At 42.3% G+C, this 19459-nt stretch overlaps 1 protein-coding gene across 1 annotated transcript in view; it reads right to left on the reverse strand.

The window, feature by feature from the left end:
* The window catches only part of SASH1 (SAM and SH3 domain containing 1), a 202847-nt gene that overhangs the window by 57632 nt on the left and 125756 nt on the right, over positions 1 to 19459 (reverse strand). Inside the window, exons 7-8 of the mRNA XM_047769981.1 lie at positions 17504 to 17616; positions 7982 to 8083 (exon numbers count right to left, since the gene is read on the reverse strand). Of these exons, the coding sequence (XP_047625937.1) occupies positions 7982 to 8083; positions 17504 to 17616 (215 nt within the window). The remainder of the gene's footprint in view (positions 1 to 7981; positions 8084 to 17503; positions 17617 to 19459) is intronic.

A 19459-nucleotide genomic window follows, 5' to 3' on the forward strand; every position in this document is an offset into this window, starting at 1 on the left:
TCTCATCTAATACTGAGGTCTATGTGAATCTTCACAGGGTTTGTGCAGCCCATAAATATTCACTCAAACTCAGCAAAAATACAAAAAGCACATTTTTTAAAAATTGCTGGTACTCTCTATATGTAGGAGACAATTCTGTAAATTCATCATGTATTTTCACTAAAAAAAAGGTCTTCTTTCAGAATCAGATTTCCCCAAACAACAAAAACTAATAATACTGGTTTCTCTTTTCTTTTAATACCTTTGCAGTATAAAAATAAAACTTCTGATAAATTTTTTTTGGTCACACCAGCAGCATGTGAACGTTCCTGAGCCAGGGATCAAACCTTTGCCACAACAGTGACCCAAGGCTCTGTAGCGACACCACCAGATCCTTAACCCACTGAGCCATCAGGGAACTCTATGATAAATTTTAACATATAGACATTCTCTGTAAGTTCATTCTAGTATAAGAAAAATATTCAAAATAAGAATTATTTTAATTTCATTAATTACACTTAAGAATAGCCAAATTTGGGAGTTCCATTGTGGCTCAAGCGGGTCACAAACTCAACTAGTATCCATGAGGATGTGGGTCCGATCCCCGACCTCTCTCAGTGGGTTAAGGATCTGGTGTTGCCAAGAGCTTCAGCACAGATCACAGATGCAGTTTGGATCCTATGTTGTGGCTGTGGTGTGGGCCTGCAGCTGCAGCTCCGACTTGACCCCTAGACTGGGAACTTCCATATGCAGCAGGTGTGGCCATAAAATGCAAAAAAAAAAAAAAAAGAATAGCCAGATTTAAAAAAAAAAAAAAATCTAGTTCGATCCAGAATAATGGACTCTAAGAAGAGCATTGTGGATTTACAGGCACCTCTTAGACAATCAGAAGCATCACTCTGCCGCTGAAGAGCACTCCAAGGCGTGAGTTCTGTTCTCTGACCACATTCTGTATTAAATGATTAAATTGTCCACCTTTTCTCTGGCCGTAATAGAAATCAAACCATTCACCCGAGAAACCATTAAAAAAGTAACTTCGTGGAATGCTCTCCTGGCTTTCAGCACATTATCTGTAAGAAAGTTCTAGATTAGACTAAGGCTATAGCCAGCATCTCCTTCCAAAACAACAGACCTGAATCTTCTGGCTGGAAGACAATGGCTGTAACTGAGGCAGGTGAAACAACTCTGAAAAGCCTCAGCAAAAGCCATCTCCTGGCAAGGGCCAAATTTATGGTTTATAATTTTAGAAAGCCCCAAAAAGATTCACCCAGTCTCACATCATGCCAACAATATGGGGATATTTTAGCTGTGACCTGGAAAGCCCTCAATCAGGGAAACATTTAAAATAGTGTTTTGTAAAAAGTGGAAGAAATTATCACTTGACATTGTGTCTCTGTTACACCAAATCTGGACACAGTTCAACCACATGGCTCCGCAGGTTAGTGGCAAAGATATACTCAGAGTTGGAATGAAAGAAAGGCTGTGAAGAGATGCACATATGGCTATGAGGTGTTGTTATAACACCACAGTGATAACACAGCGCTCGCTGCATAAATATTTCCCAACTCTAAATTTCCCCCAAATGTAAAAGCGATCGATTATGAAACAATGACTTGCTTTACAAAATAACTCACTTCACAAACATGTCACCACAGTTGCTTCATTCTCATAAGGAAATCCAGACAGGGAAATGTAATTCCAACTTTTTCTGGAAACACAGTTTGTATGAAGTGAAACAACTAAATGCGACCAAAATAGATGTCTGCAAAGGACCCTAAGAGCTCTGGTGCTTCACTGTCTTTGCTGTTGCTTTAATTTTTCTTTATGCATTGTATATTTTAAAAAATAATTAAAATAGCATCATAATCAAATAATTGACAATTTGATATTTTTTGGAAAGAGAGATTTCCCAGCAAACATTTCAAGTACAGCTCACCAACTCTTACCTACCAATTCTGTAAAAGCAAAAACTACAATTTACTAAAACGTATGCCTTGAGTAAAAATCTTTAAACCCCAGTAAGGCAGAGAGCACAATTTCTTTCAACATTTTCTTAATCAGAAGGTAAGCCGCACCTCAACGCACAAGGATGCAAGCTTAAGATGAGAACTCTTACCACCCTCCTTCCGCAGGAGGCAAATGAAAACAAAAGTTACTAAAATAAAATGGAAATTATTAAACATTCAGGGGAGGGCATGGGATGGACTAAGAGTTTGGGGTTAGCAGATGCAAACTATTCCATTTAGAATGGACAGACAGTAAGGGCCTACTGTACAGCACACAGAACTATATCCAGTTTCTTGGGATAGAACATGATGGGAGGTAACGTGAGAAAAGGAATGTGTATATATATATATATATATATATATATATATATATACATGATTGGGTTGCTTTGCTGTACAGCAGAAATTGGCATGACATCACAAATTGAATATAATTGTAAAAAGGCAACAGAATTAAAATAAAGTAAAATAAAACAAACATTCAGTTGTTTAACAAGGAATCCAGTGAAGTACTCAACCAGAAATTCTTTTTAAAAACTCTAACACTCACAACAGAAGTTTGCTATTAATGAAAAACAGCAGAGACCAGATTCCCCTCTGGCAAAGAGAAAGCTATTTTTCACTTCCCCTGGTAACTATCTTTAGTACTTTACACTCTTGGAAACCGAGAATGTGAATATGGATTTATTGCGAAGCAACATGCAATTATCTAATGCCAGTTCTGGGGGTGGGGAAGCCTACGATCAATGCAAATGAAATCCTAAAGCACGACAGGCATCAATATAGGCATTGAGGTCTGGTGACAAAGGCCTTATGATCTCTGAAACTTTCATGGCCTGGGCATTCCCGACATGGCCAGTGGGCTATTTACATCTCAGTACAGAAAAGAATCGATAGAAAACTGAAAAGTCCTGGCCCTCGCATAAAAGATAATCAAAGCACCGAAGCCAAGGCGGCTGGAGTAGGACACAGTGGGAATTATCCGAAATTAATTACTCTGCTATCAGGCAAATGGAGCATCAGTGAAGAGGAATATTTTGGATGGAGTTTCTTGCTGAGTTTCCACAAAAACAGAGGACAGACTGAAATCAGGGTAAGAGGGGCGAGTGTCACGTACATTGGGATCACAATCAAGTTCATGCGAACTTCATACGCATGTAAGTTCATACAGTTCATACGACTGTAAGGGTGGTCGTTACAGTCACGAACGCAGCGACTGCGAGTGGGCGTGGCTTGGTTGCACAAAGGCAGCCAGCAAAACACACGGGCTGAACGACATTTCTTTAGAAAGTTCTCCCCTCTGAGTAGGCTGTCTTCATCGACATCATTCCGCAAAGAGACAAGTCATTTTAGAGCTCCTGGGAAACTGAGCTGCAAGGGGACAGAGCATAGGGTACCCCCGGCCCTTCGTCCAACTAGGAAGGGCTGAGCTTATGTTTTGAGCCATCTATGAAGAAAGAGTGCGCTGAGGGGCTAATAAGAGAAGTGGGTAGAAGACTCTCGAGTCTGCATGAGCACATGGGAGGGTTATCCTCTGCACTGCAGCATAAACTCCCCCGGGGCAGGGCCCCTCCTTCTCCTTCACCTTTGCAGCCTGGATATGGAGCACGAAACCCGACACAGACCAAGCGCTCCATGAATATCTTCTACACGAACAAAGCAATGCTCGAGAGAATGAATGTCCAACTTCTAAGGACCGCCTTCATTCTCTCAGTCAATATCGAGGGAAGGGTTCTGATGCACCCTCACCCTCTGAAAGGGACCCAACGCACCAACACTTAATAACACTTTCTTAGCAGCTCGTTCAAAATGCCTGCAGTCCTCCATGTACGGTACCTTCCTCGTAAACGGGACAAGCCTCTCTTCTTGCCATCGAGGTAGGAGGTTTTCCTACAGGCCTGTGTCTCTGAATGGATAAAGTCCTATAACCTCTCCCTTGCCTCAGATGCTATTCATCAGGACAGCTGACAGTGAGACTGTCACTAAAGGACCCACTGTGGACAAACAGGTCTTTGTGCTCCCTCTGTGAGTGGGCCTTGAATCCCATCAGTCTGGAGTTACTGTATTTCTTCTTCAAGATCCTTTGGGTTCCTGATTTACATTTAGATTATGTTGGTTGTTAGGACTAGGGGATAAGAGACCCAAAACGGCACATGGAAAACCACGGACCCAGTTCCTTTGATTACCTCATAGTCCCAGGACGCGCTGCTGGCGAGCAGACGACACATTTATCATTATACATGGTAACGTCTCAGTCTCTTTCACACAAAAACCAACCAGTCAGGGCTTGCAAATTAATAACTATGTTTTTTGGGTTTGCGGGGAGGAGCAGTTTGTTTGGTTTGGTTTTGCTGTTTTAAGCTGCAATAGAAATCTAGGTGCTCAATTCAGGAAATCAGGGGCAAGAAGGTTGTGGGAGGGTGACATTAACCTCTGATGTAACATCTCTTGTTACTTAGATGCAAAGGAAGCGTAAAGACTGAGTCTGTAGTTGCAAGACATAAAACATACTCCTAAAGCAGCAGGAAGGATGACCACTGAAATACAAATTTGTTCACTGAATATTTCTCGGACAGGTTATATGAGGTGGACAGCGGGTTAGGCCTGCAATGGAGACACAAAGAGAAGATAGCCTATCTTTCTTACTCAAGGAGCTGACAATTTCCACAGAGGCTGAAATATATACAATTAATGCGGACACTCCACGACGGCTGCTAGGTTTCATGTCGAAAGTTACTTTAACAAAGCACAGAATAGAAAGCGATAAAATATCCTTGAAGAGGCTAAAGTTTCAGAGGAGGAGGCAGCTAGGCTTCATCTTGAAGGATGCATAGATTTTTACCAGGAAGAATTTGGAGGAAGACATTTTAGGTAGAGGAAATGCCCACATTAAAGCAGAGAGGGTGAAAATACAAGGTGTGATCAGCAGTGCCAGCAAGGTCGAAAGTGGGTGGAGTGGAGGCGACTGGGGCCGAGGGTGATGGATGGGAGAAACTGACTAAAGCCAGATCCCACAGGGTTTTTCGTTTTTTGTTTTTCCCCTCCCGCACCCACGGCATGCGGAAGTTCACAGGCCAGGGATTGAATCCACTCCACAGCTGTAACCAGAGCCACAACAGTGACAACACTGGATCCTTAGCCCGCTGAATAAGCAGGGAACTCCACATAGGGTTTTCAGCATCCCCAGATGTTTGGGATTTCTCTTATAAAACTGGAAAATCATCAGGGCTTTTTGAAAAACAGGAATATAAGGAAAGAGGTAGGTTTTGGAAAGATGATAAGCTGGACGGAGCACCGACAAAAGGAAGCAAGAGGCTGAAGACATGGAGGCAGAGTTGCCTCCAGACGTAAGGGAAGAGATAGCCTAACGGACAAAATAACTGTGTAGCAGGTGAAAAGGCTAACTCCCTTCACCACGCCCCATGCAGTTTGATGATGGCACTTGGAAATGTCTATTGGAAAATCTGGAATTACTCTTATGGTCCTGGTGGAACTCCACTGTTTTGATGGCATTAAAATAACATGAGTAATAAAAGACATTAAAACTGAAAATGAAGTAAAACTGCCTCTGTTCACAAGCGACATGGGTTTAATATGTAGAAAACACATACACACACACACACACACACACACACACACACACACACAACCTGTTAGAGTTAATAAAGAAATTCAGCAAGGTTGCAAGATACAAAATTAACATACAAAAATCAGTTCCATCTTTATATACTGGCAATGAACAATTCAAAAAAGAAATTAAGAAAACAATTTCATTTATAATAGCATTAAAAATACTTAAAAATAAACTTACTCAAAGAGGAAAGACTTACACACTGAAAAGTACAAAACTGTTGAAAGAAGTTTAAGAATACATAAATATTTAAAAAAAAATTTTTTTTTTTTGGCTGCACCTGTGGCATGTGGAAATTCCCAGGCCAGGGATCGAACTGAAACCACAGCAGTGACCTGAACTGCAGCAGTGACAATGCTGGGTCCTTAACCCAATGAACCACCAGGGAACTCCCAAGAAGACACTAAAAAAAAGTACTGTCATCTTAACAATATGAAGTTCTCTGATCTACCCAAATCAATCTACAGATCCAATGTAATTCCTATTAAAATCACATGGCACTTTCTGCAGAAATAGAAAAACCCATCCTAAAATTCATATAGAATCTCAAGGGACTTCAATAGCTAAAACAATCTGAAAAAGAAGAACCAAGTTGGAGGGCTCACACTTCCCAATTTCAAACCTTACAACAAAACTATGTTAATCAAAACAGTATGATACCTGCCAAGGACAGACATACAAACCAATGGAATAAATGAATAAATAAGACAGCCCAGACATAAACCCTCACGTGTATGGTCAATTCATTTTCAAAAAGGAGTTCCCATCGTAGTGCAGCGGAAACAAACCTGACTAGGAACCATGAAGTTGCAGGTTCAATCCCTGGCCTTGCTCAGTGGGGCAAGGATCTGGCGTTGCCGTGAGCTGTGGTGTAGGTCACAGATGTTGTGGCATAGGATCTGATGTTGCTGTGGCTGTGGCAGAGGCCGGCAGCTATAGCTCTGATTTGACCCCTAGCTGGGGAACCTCCATATGCCAAAAAGCAAAATAAAAGGGGGGGAAAGGTGCTAAGACCATTCATAGGGAAAATGTCAGTCTTTTCAACAAATGGTTCTGGGAAAACAAGGTATCTACCTGCAACAGAAGGAAGTTGGACCCGTATGTTATATCATATACAAACATTAACTTTAAATGGTCACAGACGTCAACATAAGAGCTAAAACCATACTCTCTTAAAAGAAAACATAGGAGAAGATCTTTAGGACAATAGATTTGGCAATGATTTCTTGTATCTGACACCAAAAGCAAATGTAAACTGGACTTGAAAATTAAAAACTGTCAGGAGTTCCCATTGTGGCTCAGCAGGTTAAGAACCTGACATAGTGTCTGTGAGGATGCGGGTTCAATCCCTGGCATCACTCCATGGGTTGAGGATCCAGCGTTGTCACAATCTGTGGCATAGGTCCGTAACTGCAGCTCCTATTTGACCCCTGGCCTAGGAATTTTCATATGTCACACGTGTGGCCATAAAAAGAGAAAGGAAGGAGGGAAGGAAGGAAAAGGATGGCTAGTATCAAAAAAGGGGAATTTTCCAAGTATGGGCAAGGAAGCAGAGAAACTGGAACTTTCATGCGGCTGTCGGGAATATAAAGTGGTGCAGCCACCAGGGAGAACAGGAGAGCAGCTCTTCAGAAAGTGAAACACAGAAATACTGTTAAGATCCAGAAATTTTACTGCTACGTACATACTGAAAAGAAGTGACAGCAGGGATTCAGACACTTGTACACCAATGTTGATAACAGCAATATTCACACTAGCCAAAAGCTACAAATACCCAAGTGTCTATCAACAGATGAATGGTTAGACAAGATGTGGTATATACATGCAATACTGTTCATCCATAAAAAGGAATGAAGATCCAGCACAGCTGTAATGTGGGTGAGTCTTGAAAATATGGTGTTAACTGAAAATAAACCAGACCTAGGACATGATTTCCTTTATGTAAAGTACCCAGACCAGTCAAATTTATAGACACAGCAAGTTGAATGTGGTTTCCAGGAGTTGGAGAATGTGGCGCCAGAATGGACAGTTACTGTTTAATGGTGATGGAATATCCGTTTTGGATGATGAAAAAGTTCCCAAAGTAGGTCGTAGAGATGGTTGCACAACAGTGTCAATGTACTTAATGCCACTGAACTAAACACTTAAAATGCTTACAACTGCTAAAGTTTAAGTTGTATCTACTTTACCACAATTAAAATTAAAACAAAACAAAACAGCGTGCAACAGTAACACATCAGAGGCGATGCCCCTTCTCAGATCCGGGTGAGAGTTGGTAATTGCAAAAAGTCTAAAGGCTGAAATTGTGCGGGCTGGCCTTTTTTGGTGGAAGTGGTTAAGATGCTCAAAGAGATGGTAAACTTACATTGCAGTTTGATGAGCCATCGAATGTTGGGTAAGAACCATCTGGCCAGTCAGCAGGGTCCAAGGCAGCTGACTGCCGGTGCTGGGCCTCATACTCCTTGAGCTGCAACAAAAGAAAGTAAGAGACTGAACTGGCAGTAAGCTGAGGCTGTGTCCCAAGCAGTGGAGGAAACACTCGGGCACCTTCTTCGTGCCACAGTTTGTGACTAAGGGCCAGCCAAAGACAAGGGTCCCAAAACCTAGAGGAGATACTCGCCCTGCCTTGCAGATTTGTAGCTAAATCACACCTACAGGCACAACACTCTTTGCATTCTTTGTTCCAAAAAGAACTTTGATCTCCTCCCCGACATCCTCCAACATCTAAACTCATCTTTCTCCATTAAATTATTGGTTTAATAACAGAAATTATACTTTGGCCTCTGGATTACCTCTCTTGGACACAACGTGTAGGATAAGGACATTTTAGTCAAACAGAGGTGGAAGCCTGAAATGGATTTTTTATTATTATTTTTTTTCTTTTTAGGGCCATACCTGTGGCAGATGGAAGTTCCTGGGCTAGGGGTTGAATTGAAGCTGCAGCTGCTGGCCTATATAACAGCCACAGCAATGCCGTATCTGAGCCAAATCTGCAACCTACGCCACAGCTTGCGGCAATGCTGGAACCTTAACCCCCCGAGCAAAGCCAGGGATCGAACCCGAATCCTCATGGCCACTAGTCAGGTTCTTAACCTGCTAGTTAGGGGGGAACTCCAAAATGGATTTTTTTAAAAAGCACTTGCTTGTCCTGTTCTTGGTTGCCCCAAAGTTACAGTTCAATGTTATCACCTAACAAGGGTCATGGGATGCACTGTGGATCTATAATTGAGAGGAAAGTAATACCTATCTAGGATATGGTCAGACATTTAAAATTTGGGCTTAAAAACTAGGTTTCCACTTTTTGAAAAACATGGAAAGACAAATGAAATATTACAGAAAACTAACCAATTTAACCCACCAGAATTAGATGAAGGATCTTCAAGAATGGTAAGAGGGAAAAGTGCCAGGTGTGTTTTCGTAAAACAGGTAGGAATTTAATTCACTACATATTATAATTAAGTTGTCACTGCATTAAAATTCTGTTATAAAACAGTTTCATTTCATTTTATTTTACCTTTCTTCTTAGGGCCGCACTCGTGGCATATGGAAGTTCCCATGCTAGGGGTCAGATTGGAGCTACATCTGCCAGCCTACACCAGAGCCACAGCAATGCGGGATCCAAGCTTTGGCTGCAACCTACACCATAGCTCATGGCAACGCCAGACAGTTAAACCACTGAGAGCCAGGGATTGAACCCACATCCTCATGGATGCTAGGTGGATTTGTTTCCGCTGAGCCACAAGGGGAACTCCTGTTATAAAACAGTTTTTAAATACCAACTTAAGACATTGAGCAAATCATGCTCCATGAATCAATATACCCCAAAAAAACCCAAAAAACCAGAAACAAGATAAACAGACAGCCCAGGAGATGGTGCCAGGGCTGTGCTTAATCTCTGGAGCTATGTGGACGTGGCAATGCCACTCTTTTAGGAAAAAGCAACTTCCCAAAGCATTATTTCTATGATGAATTTTTTTTCTATGCACACCTGTGTCAGGAAATGGACGAGGGAAAGGTAAACAGTATTGACTGACAGATAAGGGCTCCCAAATACCTGGGAGCCCTTGGGCAAATTACCTAACCTCTCTGCATCTCAGTTTCTTCACCCAGAAAATGGGATGACAATAAACTATCTCACAGGACTTTTACCAAAATGAAGTAAGACAGTGGTACCCATGCAGTAGACTTATTATTACAGTGTAATTATTATCATTCTTGTGGTTTAAGATAAAACTCAGGTTATCTACATTTTTGCTATTGGGGCCCTTAATATTATTTTAACCTTTCTATTATATTAGGGGGATTAATACTGTTCTAATTTCTGTCATACATTTAAGTGATGTATTAGAATGCTTTTCTTTACAGATGTATTGGCTTCTGAAGTGCAAGATTCTTCCTGTATGATTGAAATAGCTGTCTGCTGAAAAATGAGGCTATCATTTTTTTCTCAAGGTCTCTGCTCTATGCTTACATTTGACCTTAGCCCCAACTTGTAGGAGCCACTAAATAAAAGCTTCATCTTTAGGAAAACAAAACAAAAAAATGCCTAACTAGTCAATCATAAACAGACTTAATATTTTTCTTTTGCTATCTGTCCATTTCCACTATTTACCTTGGGGCTTAAGAGCACATGAGCTTCTTCCGATATAGATTCAAATTTGTGTTCTGTCTAAATTTACCTTTTTTAATTCCCTAATTTCAAAATGCTGGGGGTTTTTTTAGTTACAGCTGATTTACAATGTTGTGCTAATTTCTGCTGCACAGCAAAGCAACTTAGTTATACTCATATACCCAATTTTTGTCTTTTTAGGGCCACACCCGCAACATATGGAAGTTCCCCAGGCTGGCAGTCAAATCCAAGCTACAGCTGCCAGCCAACACCACAGCCACAGCGACTGCAGATCTGAGACATGTCTGCAACCTACACTGCAGCTCATGGCAATGCCAGAGCTGAGCAGAGCCAGGGTTCAAATCCATGTCCTCATGGATACCGGTCAGCTTTGTTTCCACTGAGCCACAACGGGAACTTCTACACATTCTTTTCCGTAAATATTATTTTCCACCACAGTCTATCCCAGGAGACTGGAGAGAGTTCCCTGTGCTATAGAGCAGTGCCTTGTTGTTTATCCTCTCTAAATTTAATAGTTCACATCTACTGACACCGAACGCCCAGTCCATCCCTCCCCCTCCCTCCCTCCCTTCTCCTTGGCAAAGGCAAGTCCGTTCTTCATGTCTGTGACTCTGTTTCTGATTTGTAGATAGGTTCCTTTGTGCCATATATTAGATTCCAGATATAAGTGATGTCATATGGTATTTGTCTCTTTCTTTCTGACCTACTTCACTTAGTATGAGAATCTTTAGTTGCATCCATGTTGCTGCAAATGGCATGATTTCATTCTTCTTTCTGACTGAGTAGTATTCCATTGTATAAATGTACCACACTTCTTAATCCATTCATCTATTGGACATTTGGGTTGTTTCCAAGTCTTGGCTATTGTCAATAGTGCTGCAATGCACACTGGGGTGCATGTATCCCCTTGAATCATTGTTTTGTCCAGGTATATGCCCAGGAGTGGAATTGCTGAATCATATGGCAGCTCTATTTTTAGTTTTCTGAGGAACCTCCACACTGAACTCCATAGTAGCTGCATCACTTTACATTCCCACTGACAATACAGGAGCATTCCCTTTTCCCCACATCCTCTCTAGCATTTGTTTGCAGACTTTTTAATGATGGCCAAGCATTATGGTTTTGATTTGCATTTCTCTAATAACTAGCGATGCTGAGCATCTTTTCATGGGCCTACTGGCCATCCGTATGTTATCTTTGGAGAAATGTCTATTTAGGGCTTCTGCCCATATTTTGATTGGGATGTTTTTTGTTGTTGTTGAGTTGTATGAGCCGTCTGTATGTTAAAATGCTAGGTTTTAAAATTACAAAACAAGATGGCTAGTGATTTTTTTCTAAAGGCCACACTTTCTCAGAGACCCCAGCCTCTGCAGTCAGATTCTTAACCAATTGCACTATGGAAGGAATTCCTAACAATTTTTTACAATGCATTTTACATGGGGTGGGGGAACCCTGGTTATTACTTACATAATTACAGTTTTATATTCCACTCTGCTCCCAAAGGCAATTGATCTTTATTTGATAACCTTGTATATTTTAAAGCAAATTTACAGAGTTTCAGTTTACTTCTGAAAGTTTTAAAACAATGACTTTTCAAAGTGTGTGTGTCTGTCTGTCTGTCTGTCTACCTTCATATCCTATTTCTCCTAGTCTCATAGTTTTCCTGCACTTGAAGTCTATGACATGATTATTAGAGGGATGTCATCTTTACTGGGTTAATGCTTATTTTATCTTGAAGATCTTAAAGACATTCATGGAGACAGATTCTAAAATGTTCCCATTTCTAACAGCACTTATTATAAAGAATATTTATATTTAATCTCAATCCCCTCCAGCTGCAATTTGCATCCATTTCCTTTTATTCTCTCCTCAGTAGAGATTAAAACCAAACAAAACACTGCTCAGTACATCTTAACATCTACTGTCTAATAATCCTTCGTGTACTGGAAGACAGTGAGTTCTTTTCTGCTTCTCTGCTAAGATAAATCTTTTCCAATTTCAACCCATGAGACCTATTTTAAAAAGCCCTCAATCACTTCACTGCTCTTCTAGAGTCTCTCCATGAGCCTCTCTAGTTGTCCAAATTTCTAATGATTAATGCACAGTAGCAGCTACAAAGAAATAATTCAATAATATTTATAGGTTCCCAGCTCTTAAGCCTGTGCTCTGGTATACCAGATGCCTAGACTCCCTTTCTCCAACTGTTTGCCAATTTCCCAGTTACTGCAGATAGGGACGCACGTCTCTACCCTGCTTAGGAGAACTTTCCATGGTTGAGAGAAGTTGTCTCCCCAGCGATGATTAGAAGGCTGCTCCCTTCTCCCCAGTCAGCTTCCAGCCTCCTTTTCTCTGGCAGGATGAACTTTCCAGTGTGATTCACTTTCCAGATCTCCCCACCCCCCAGGGGATCAGGCTGAGGCCCACACTGGACTCCCCTGCAATCACATCTCTGCCCAGCTTCTTCCTCGGCCGCTCCTGCTTCCCTCCCTCCCTCCTCTGAAAGCTGCTCTTCAATAAATCATGTGCATAAGAATTCCCATCTCAGGCTCTGTTTCTAGGGAAAATGTTAATGATGAAGATTAAGAAAAATTCACATGCCGAAACCTCAATCGAGTGAGTGACATTAGGAAAATTTGACATGTCAATTCCTCAATCAAGTCAGGGAGGAACATCAAGTATTTTTGGTTTTTTCATCCCACAAGACTTTAATTTGGACTTTAATACCGAAATGACCTTGTGGAACCTAACACAGATTTATCAGGTGAATAAATATGTAATAGTTAGTAATTAGATCAAATCATAGGAGCGGTGTTTAATATTAATACTTACATTATTTTTAGGAAATACGATTATTAAATCACGGCCATAGATCTCTCTCAATTTCCTGCAGACAGTGCTCCCAGTTAACATGGCAAAGGACAGGTTTTATCAGCAGCGTAGCCCCGTCGTTGCTTAACCCCATCACGCCAAACCAACAGCGCTCTCTTTTACGCAAAGCTGTAAAAGTCAGTTTACTCCCTACCCGCCCAATCTCACACACACCACAAAAATTACCCAGACAAATGAATAACCTGTAACTTCCAAATATCTCACTGGCTTTCCATACCTTGCAGAACTAGTCCAAGATGTGAATACCTTGAACTTACCAAGAGCCACGAACCTCTGAAATTTCACGCCTGGAAACTACATTGTTTAGAATATACCAATCATCCAGAGCTTCCTAAACAATTTCTTTTTTTTTAAACCTATGTTGGACTCCTTAAAATACACAGAATAAGGATCCATCATAAAACTATTAGAAAATGTTCAAAATACCATTCGATCTGATGGAACTATTAATAAAATACAAAAATCCTAAATTAAGCTGCTGCCTTTTAAAATTACACACTGTGTACACAGAGTTATTTTATAAACTTCACCCTCTTCAAACACTTTTGCAGCTCACCCTGGGGTTTCACACAATAGGTCCTTGAAGCCCTTCTCCTTTTTAGCTTTGTATTGGTAACTGGGTTTTCAGGCATGTGAATCATAGCTGTATACTTCACAGGGGGAGAACATTCATCCATGAGATCAAATTCATATAGATAAAATCTAGTAGACCTACTTGTATTCACCTGTACACAGGCAAAATGTCTTCTAGGACAAGTACTGGGGAGCGCATCTAGCTCCAAATGACACACAGGCAGGAGGGCCCATCGTGGCTCAGAGGAAACGAATCTGACTAGTGTCCATGAGGATGCAGGTTCCATCCCTGGCCTCGCTCAGGAGGTTAAGGATCCGGCATTGCCGTGAGCTGTGCTGTAGGTCGCAGACACAGCTCGGATCTGATGTAGCTGTGGCTGTGGCTGTGGCGTAGGCTGGCGGCTACCGCTCCGACTCAATCCCTAGCCTGGGAAACTCCATATGCTGCAGGTGTGGCCCTGAAAAAAAAAGGGGGGGGGGAGGCAAAGGAAACACAGGCAAACTTCTCTCTCCCGATGCTGGGTTGGGACTGTCAGGATTAAAATCTACGTTCTGGAGTTCCCATCGTGGCGCAGTGGTTAACGAATCCGACCAGGAATCATGAGGTTGCGGGTTCGATCCCTGGCCTTGCTCAGTGGGTTAAGGATCCAGCGTTGCTGTGAGCTGTGGTGTAGGCTGCAGACTGCTGTGGCTCTGGCGTAGGCCGGCGGCTACAGCTCCGATTAGACCCCTAGCCTGGGAATCTCCATATGCCACAGGAGCGGGCCAAGAGATGGCAAAAAGACAAAAATAAATAAATAAATATATAAAATAAAATAAAATCTACATTCTACCTATGGGTCTTGAAGTCTCTGAGTTGACAGTGGAAAAAACACACCTGACGTTCTGGAGAATCATTCTCATCACAGTCATTATAGGAGGTCTAACTCTTCATGTTTCTTTTATACAGCAATCAAGTACATTTAGATCTTTGAGCTGATCCTAAGTTCAAGGAGGCGGATCCTTTATTTTTCTTAGAGTGCTTTGCCTCTGGCTAAAAGCAAACCCAAGCAGGTGCTAGTAGCTGAGGGCGTAAGCTACCCTGCCAAGAGCAGGCCAACAAGCTTCCCTGCTACTTCATCATCTGTCAAAGGACACCATCTTTGTGTGCAGGATCTAACAAAGTTTGGAGAATGTTATCAGTTTTTTTCTTTAACCTGTGGTTCTCAGTTGCCTTGTAGAAGAAAATATTGATGTCTTGAGGAGTTCTCTGCAAAAATTAGGCAAACGCAGCCAACCTGTTACAGACAGGCTCCTAGGCTAAAACCTCTATCAAAAATCTGCACACAACTGTGCCATTATTTTATTTTATTTTTGGCGGCACCTATGACATACAAAAATTCCCTGGGCAGGGATCAAACTCAAGCCACAACCTGAGCCACAGCACTGATAATTACAGAGGCTTAAGCCACTGAGCTGCCAGGGAACTCCCTGTGCCACTTTTTCATAGAGTTGACGTCTGATTTTCTTTCCATGCAAACAATGGCCAGCTGTTAAAATGATCAGATCAGAAAGAGCATCGAACAATCTTTTTCTTCCTCAGCTTTGAAGGCATTCCTTTGTTTCTTTTTCCATTATAGAAATGTGCTACCTCAACACATTACAACATAGTGTTGACTATGTTAAGGCCACTTTCTTTTTTTTTTTTTTTTTTTGCTTTTTAGGGCTGAACCCATAGCTGGGGGTTGTTGAATTGGACCTATAGCCACTGGCTGACACCATAGCTACAGCAACGCCAGATCCGAGCCTTGTCTGCCACCTACGCCACAGCCTGCGGCAACACCAGATCTTTAACCCATTGAGCACAGCCAGGGATCAAACCCACATTCTCATGGATACTAGTAGGATTCATTTCTGCTGCGCCACAGTGGGAACTCCTGTTAAGGCCACTTTCAACATTTGCTTCTGCTCCAAGAAAGCTACATTAACCTGGTCCATCCTATGCAACTCCCTTGCCAAACACAGATGTTGTTAGCTGACTGCAGACAACTTCTGCATTCACATCTTCATTTTTATGATTCAAAAAAGTAATTTTGCTGCCTCACTCCCAGAAAGGGAAGTACACGTCTTGCCTACTATGGGAAAACTAAATACAGATCTGTGTTTCTCATATGCATGTCCTGGGAATTCAGGTGGATTTTTCCCAAAGGCTATGGCATGCTCAAGGGATGGTGCTGGAAGGACGATGTAGGGTGGGCTTTTGGCCCCAACTAGCAGCTGGGCTGGGTGCTGAAGGCGTGGTGGATTTGGTAGAGCAGGCCGAAGGTAAAGGGCAGGTGCAGGTGATGAGCAACATGGACAGACAGGATGTTGTCACCTGTCACCTGCTCCATCACTACTTTGGCCCACCAGAGACATCGGAGGCTGAGATTACCTTTGCTCCTCCACATCAACGGGCTGGCAGATGGGCATCTGGTGGTGGCCTTGACCCCCAGGTCTCCCCCTACTACAGGTCCCACCTCCCATTCCCCTATTCCCCTCAAGGGCTTCCCCCCTCCCACACATTGTCTCAGCATCAAATTAAACATGTTCTTTTAAACTACTGAGGTTCAGAGTCAGGTAGTCTAAACAAGTGAGTACAGTTGTCATTGTTTCAAGCTCTCAAACCTTCAAGATTCTGCGTAATGGTAAAGTCATAGCTCATTCAAGGATTCCTTAGTAACCTGACATTTCTAAACCTGCCTAATTTATAACTTGTCTACACTGTCCCGAACCAAGTGTTCAAAGTCAAAATCCAAGGATTTATAATAAGTTTGTTGGGCAACAACAAAGCAGGAAATCTCTTAAGAATTGCTATCTCCAGTATCCTGAAGGTTAACTAGGCTTCTTTTAGTGCTTAATTTTAACTGAGAGCAAAAAAATATGACAAAATAAACTGCATTTAATATCTACTTAGAAGTTAAAGTATGCAAAAGTTTAAGGTTTATAGATAAAGCCTGACTTTTAGATCAATGTTTAGTTTGTTGAAAGCATCTTCTAGAACTAATGTTTATAATGGCAGTGTTTCATTTTTCTTAGTTTTTTTTTTTAGTAATGGATCATTATCAATTATATTGATATACTCCTATACCTTTTTATGCCCCTGTCTTTCTTAGTCTGTTTAAGCTGCTATAACTAATCACCATAGACCAAGTGGCTTATAAACAACAGAAATTTCTCACCGTTTTGGAGGCTGGGAAGTTCAAGATCAAAGTGTCTGATGATGACCCCCTTCCTGGTTTACAGATTATCATGTGTCTTCACACAGTGGAAGGAGTGAAGGAGCTCTCTGGGGCCCCTTTTGTAAGGTCACTCATCCCATTCGTAAGTGGGATGACCCAGTCACCCTTCAAAGGCCTCACCTCCAAAGAACACTGCTTGGAGATTAGGATTTAATATATGAATCTGTGTGTGTGTGGTGGGCAAGGCACAAACATTCAGTCTATAGCAACCTCCCCCCCCCAACACTTTGTAAAGAGGTCAAGGACTGGAGTTGCTGTTGTCATGGCTCCGTGGAAATGAATCTGACTAGTATCCATGAGGATGCGGGTTCAATCCCCAGCCTCCAGAATGGGCGTTGCCGTGAGCTGGGGTGTAGGTTGCAGATGTGGCTTGGATCTGGCGATGCTGTGGCTATGGTATAGTCCAGCAGCTACAGCTCTGATTCAACCCCTAGTCTGGGAACCTCCATATGCCGTGGGTGTGGCCCTAAAATGACCAAAAAAAAAAAAAAAGAGTCAAGGACTCCAAATGCAAACCAACCCTCCGCCCTCTTACCCTAGCAAGGGCTTCCTCGATGGTGATCATCTTTTCCTTGACCATCATCATCAGCTGAATCCGTTCCTCATCACTCATGGTTATCTCGCTCGCCACATAACCCACATCTTCTCCTACAAGCAGCAGAAGAAAAACAACAGCAATGAAAGCGCGGAAGAGAAAACAGGCTGCCCATCTTAAGGTCTGTCGTCCAGGACGGGAGAAGGATGTGATGCGGGGGTACTGTTTCTGGTGGAGCCACAGGAGCAGGAACGGGCTGCACTTCAGGAAACCAGTGACACCAGCTCCAAGAACATCTAGATGTTACCATGGAAACAAATCCTTCGGAAGGATCAGAGCTTCTGCGGTGGAGGGTCCGGTGGAGGCATTTTACCAGAAAGCTGGTGGGGAGTCTGGAGCAACAGGTGGGGCAGAGACCTAATTTAAGAACCCCAGCTAGAGGTTAAAACGTAAAATGCCAAAGGCACGATGAGAAAGTCTGGGAACCCCTCAAAAGGTTAAACGAAAAAATAACCTATAACCTGTCAATTCTGTATTCAGAGAATGGAAATAAATGTCCACGTAAAAATAGATACGCATATAAAAACTTGTACGCAAATGTTCACTGCAGGATTAAGCGTAGCAGGATGGAAAAAGGTGGAAACAAGTCGAAAGTCCATCAACTGATGAACAGATCAATAAATTATATATTTATTGTTGTACATCCATACAATGGATTATTATTCAGCTATAAAAAGGAATACAGATACTCCACATATGCTACACTGTGGCGTAACCTTCAAAAACACATGCTAAGTAAAAGAAGACAAAGAAGACCACATATCATACGCTCCCATTTAAATGAAATACCCCAAAGAGGACAGATCTATAGAGGCGGAAATTAGACTGGTGGTTTCTTAGAGGTTGGGGAGGTTGAGGGAAAATGGAGAGTGATTACAATGAGTAAGTTTCTTTCTTTCTCTTTTTAGGGCCACACCCACGGCATATGGAAGTGCGCAGGCTCAGGGTTGAATCAGAGCTGCAACTGCCAGCCTGCACCACAGCCACGACAAGGGAGGACTGGAGCTGCATCTTCAACCTACACGATAGCTCAGGGCAACGCTGGATCCTTAACCCATGAAGCGAGGCCAGGGATCAAACCCTCATCCTCATGGGTACTAGTCAGATTCTTAACCTCCTGAGCTACAGCGAGAACTCCAAGAAGTTACTTTATGCAGTGATGAAAATGTTCAAGGTAAAATCTGTTTAATTATATACGATAAGTGGTTGGATTTTACCATTATGTGAGTTATATCTCAATAAACTATAGCATGAAAAAGAAAAATAAAGACCTGGCTAGAGTGGGCATTCATTCCAAGACTCTCTGGGCATCCTTCAATTTCAAACATGAACAAGAAGGAAATGTTTTTGCAAGAGTGGGAGGGAACCGTCTTTTTTTTTTTTTTTTTGCCTTTTTGCCATTTCTTGATCCGATCCTGTGGCACATGGAGGTTCCCAGGCTAGGGGTACAATCGGAGCTGTAGCTGCCGGCCTATGCCAGAGCCACAGCAATGCGGGATCCAAGCCGCATCTGCGACCTACACCACAGCTCACAACAATGCCGGATCCTTAACCCACTGAGCGAGGCCAGGGATTGAACCCGCAACACCCTAGTCGGATTCATTAACCACTGTGCCACAATGGGAACCCTGGGAACCGTCTTTCAAGACAGAGAGCTTTAAGGTCACAGTGTGTGCTGCAGAACAAAGCCTGCTGCCCGGTGAAACTCGAGATTCCTAGATTCCTGCTAAGCTATGTGACTGCTGTTCCTCAGTGGACAAGCGCAGATGAACGGAATCACAGGTGTTGAACAACTGGAGTTGGTTAGAAGGACGGTACAATCTGCGTACACATCTGAAAGCATCGCTCTCACCATATGTTCCCGAACCCACTGTGAGGGGAACTCAACTTGCAGCA

Source organism: Phacochoerus africanus, chromosome 2, assembly GCF_016906955.1.
Source record: "Phacochoerus africanus isolate WHEZ1 chromosome 2, ROS_Pafr_v1, whole genome shotgun sequence".
Classification (NCBI taxonomy): domain Eukaryota; kingdom Metazoa; phylum Chordata; class Mammalia; order Artiodactyla; family Suidae; genus Phacochoerus; species Phacochoerus africanus.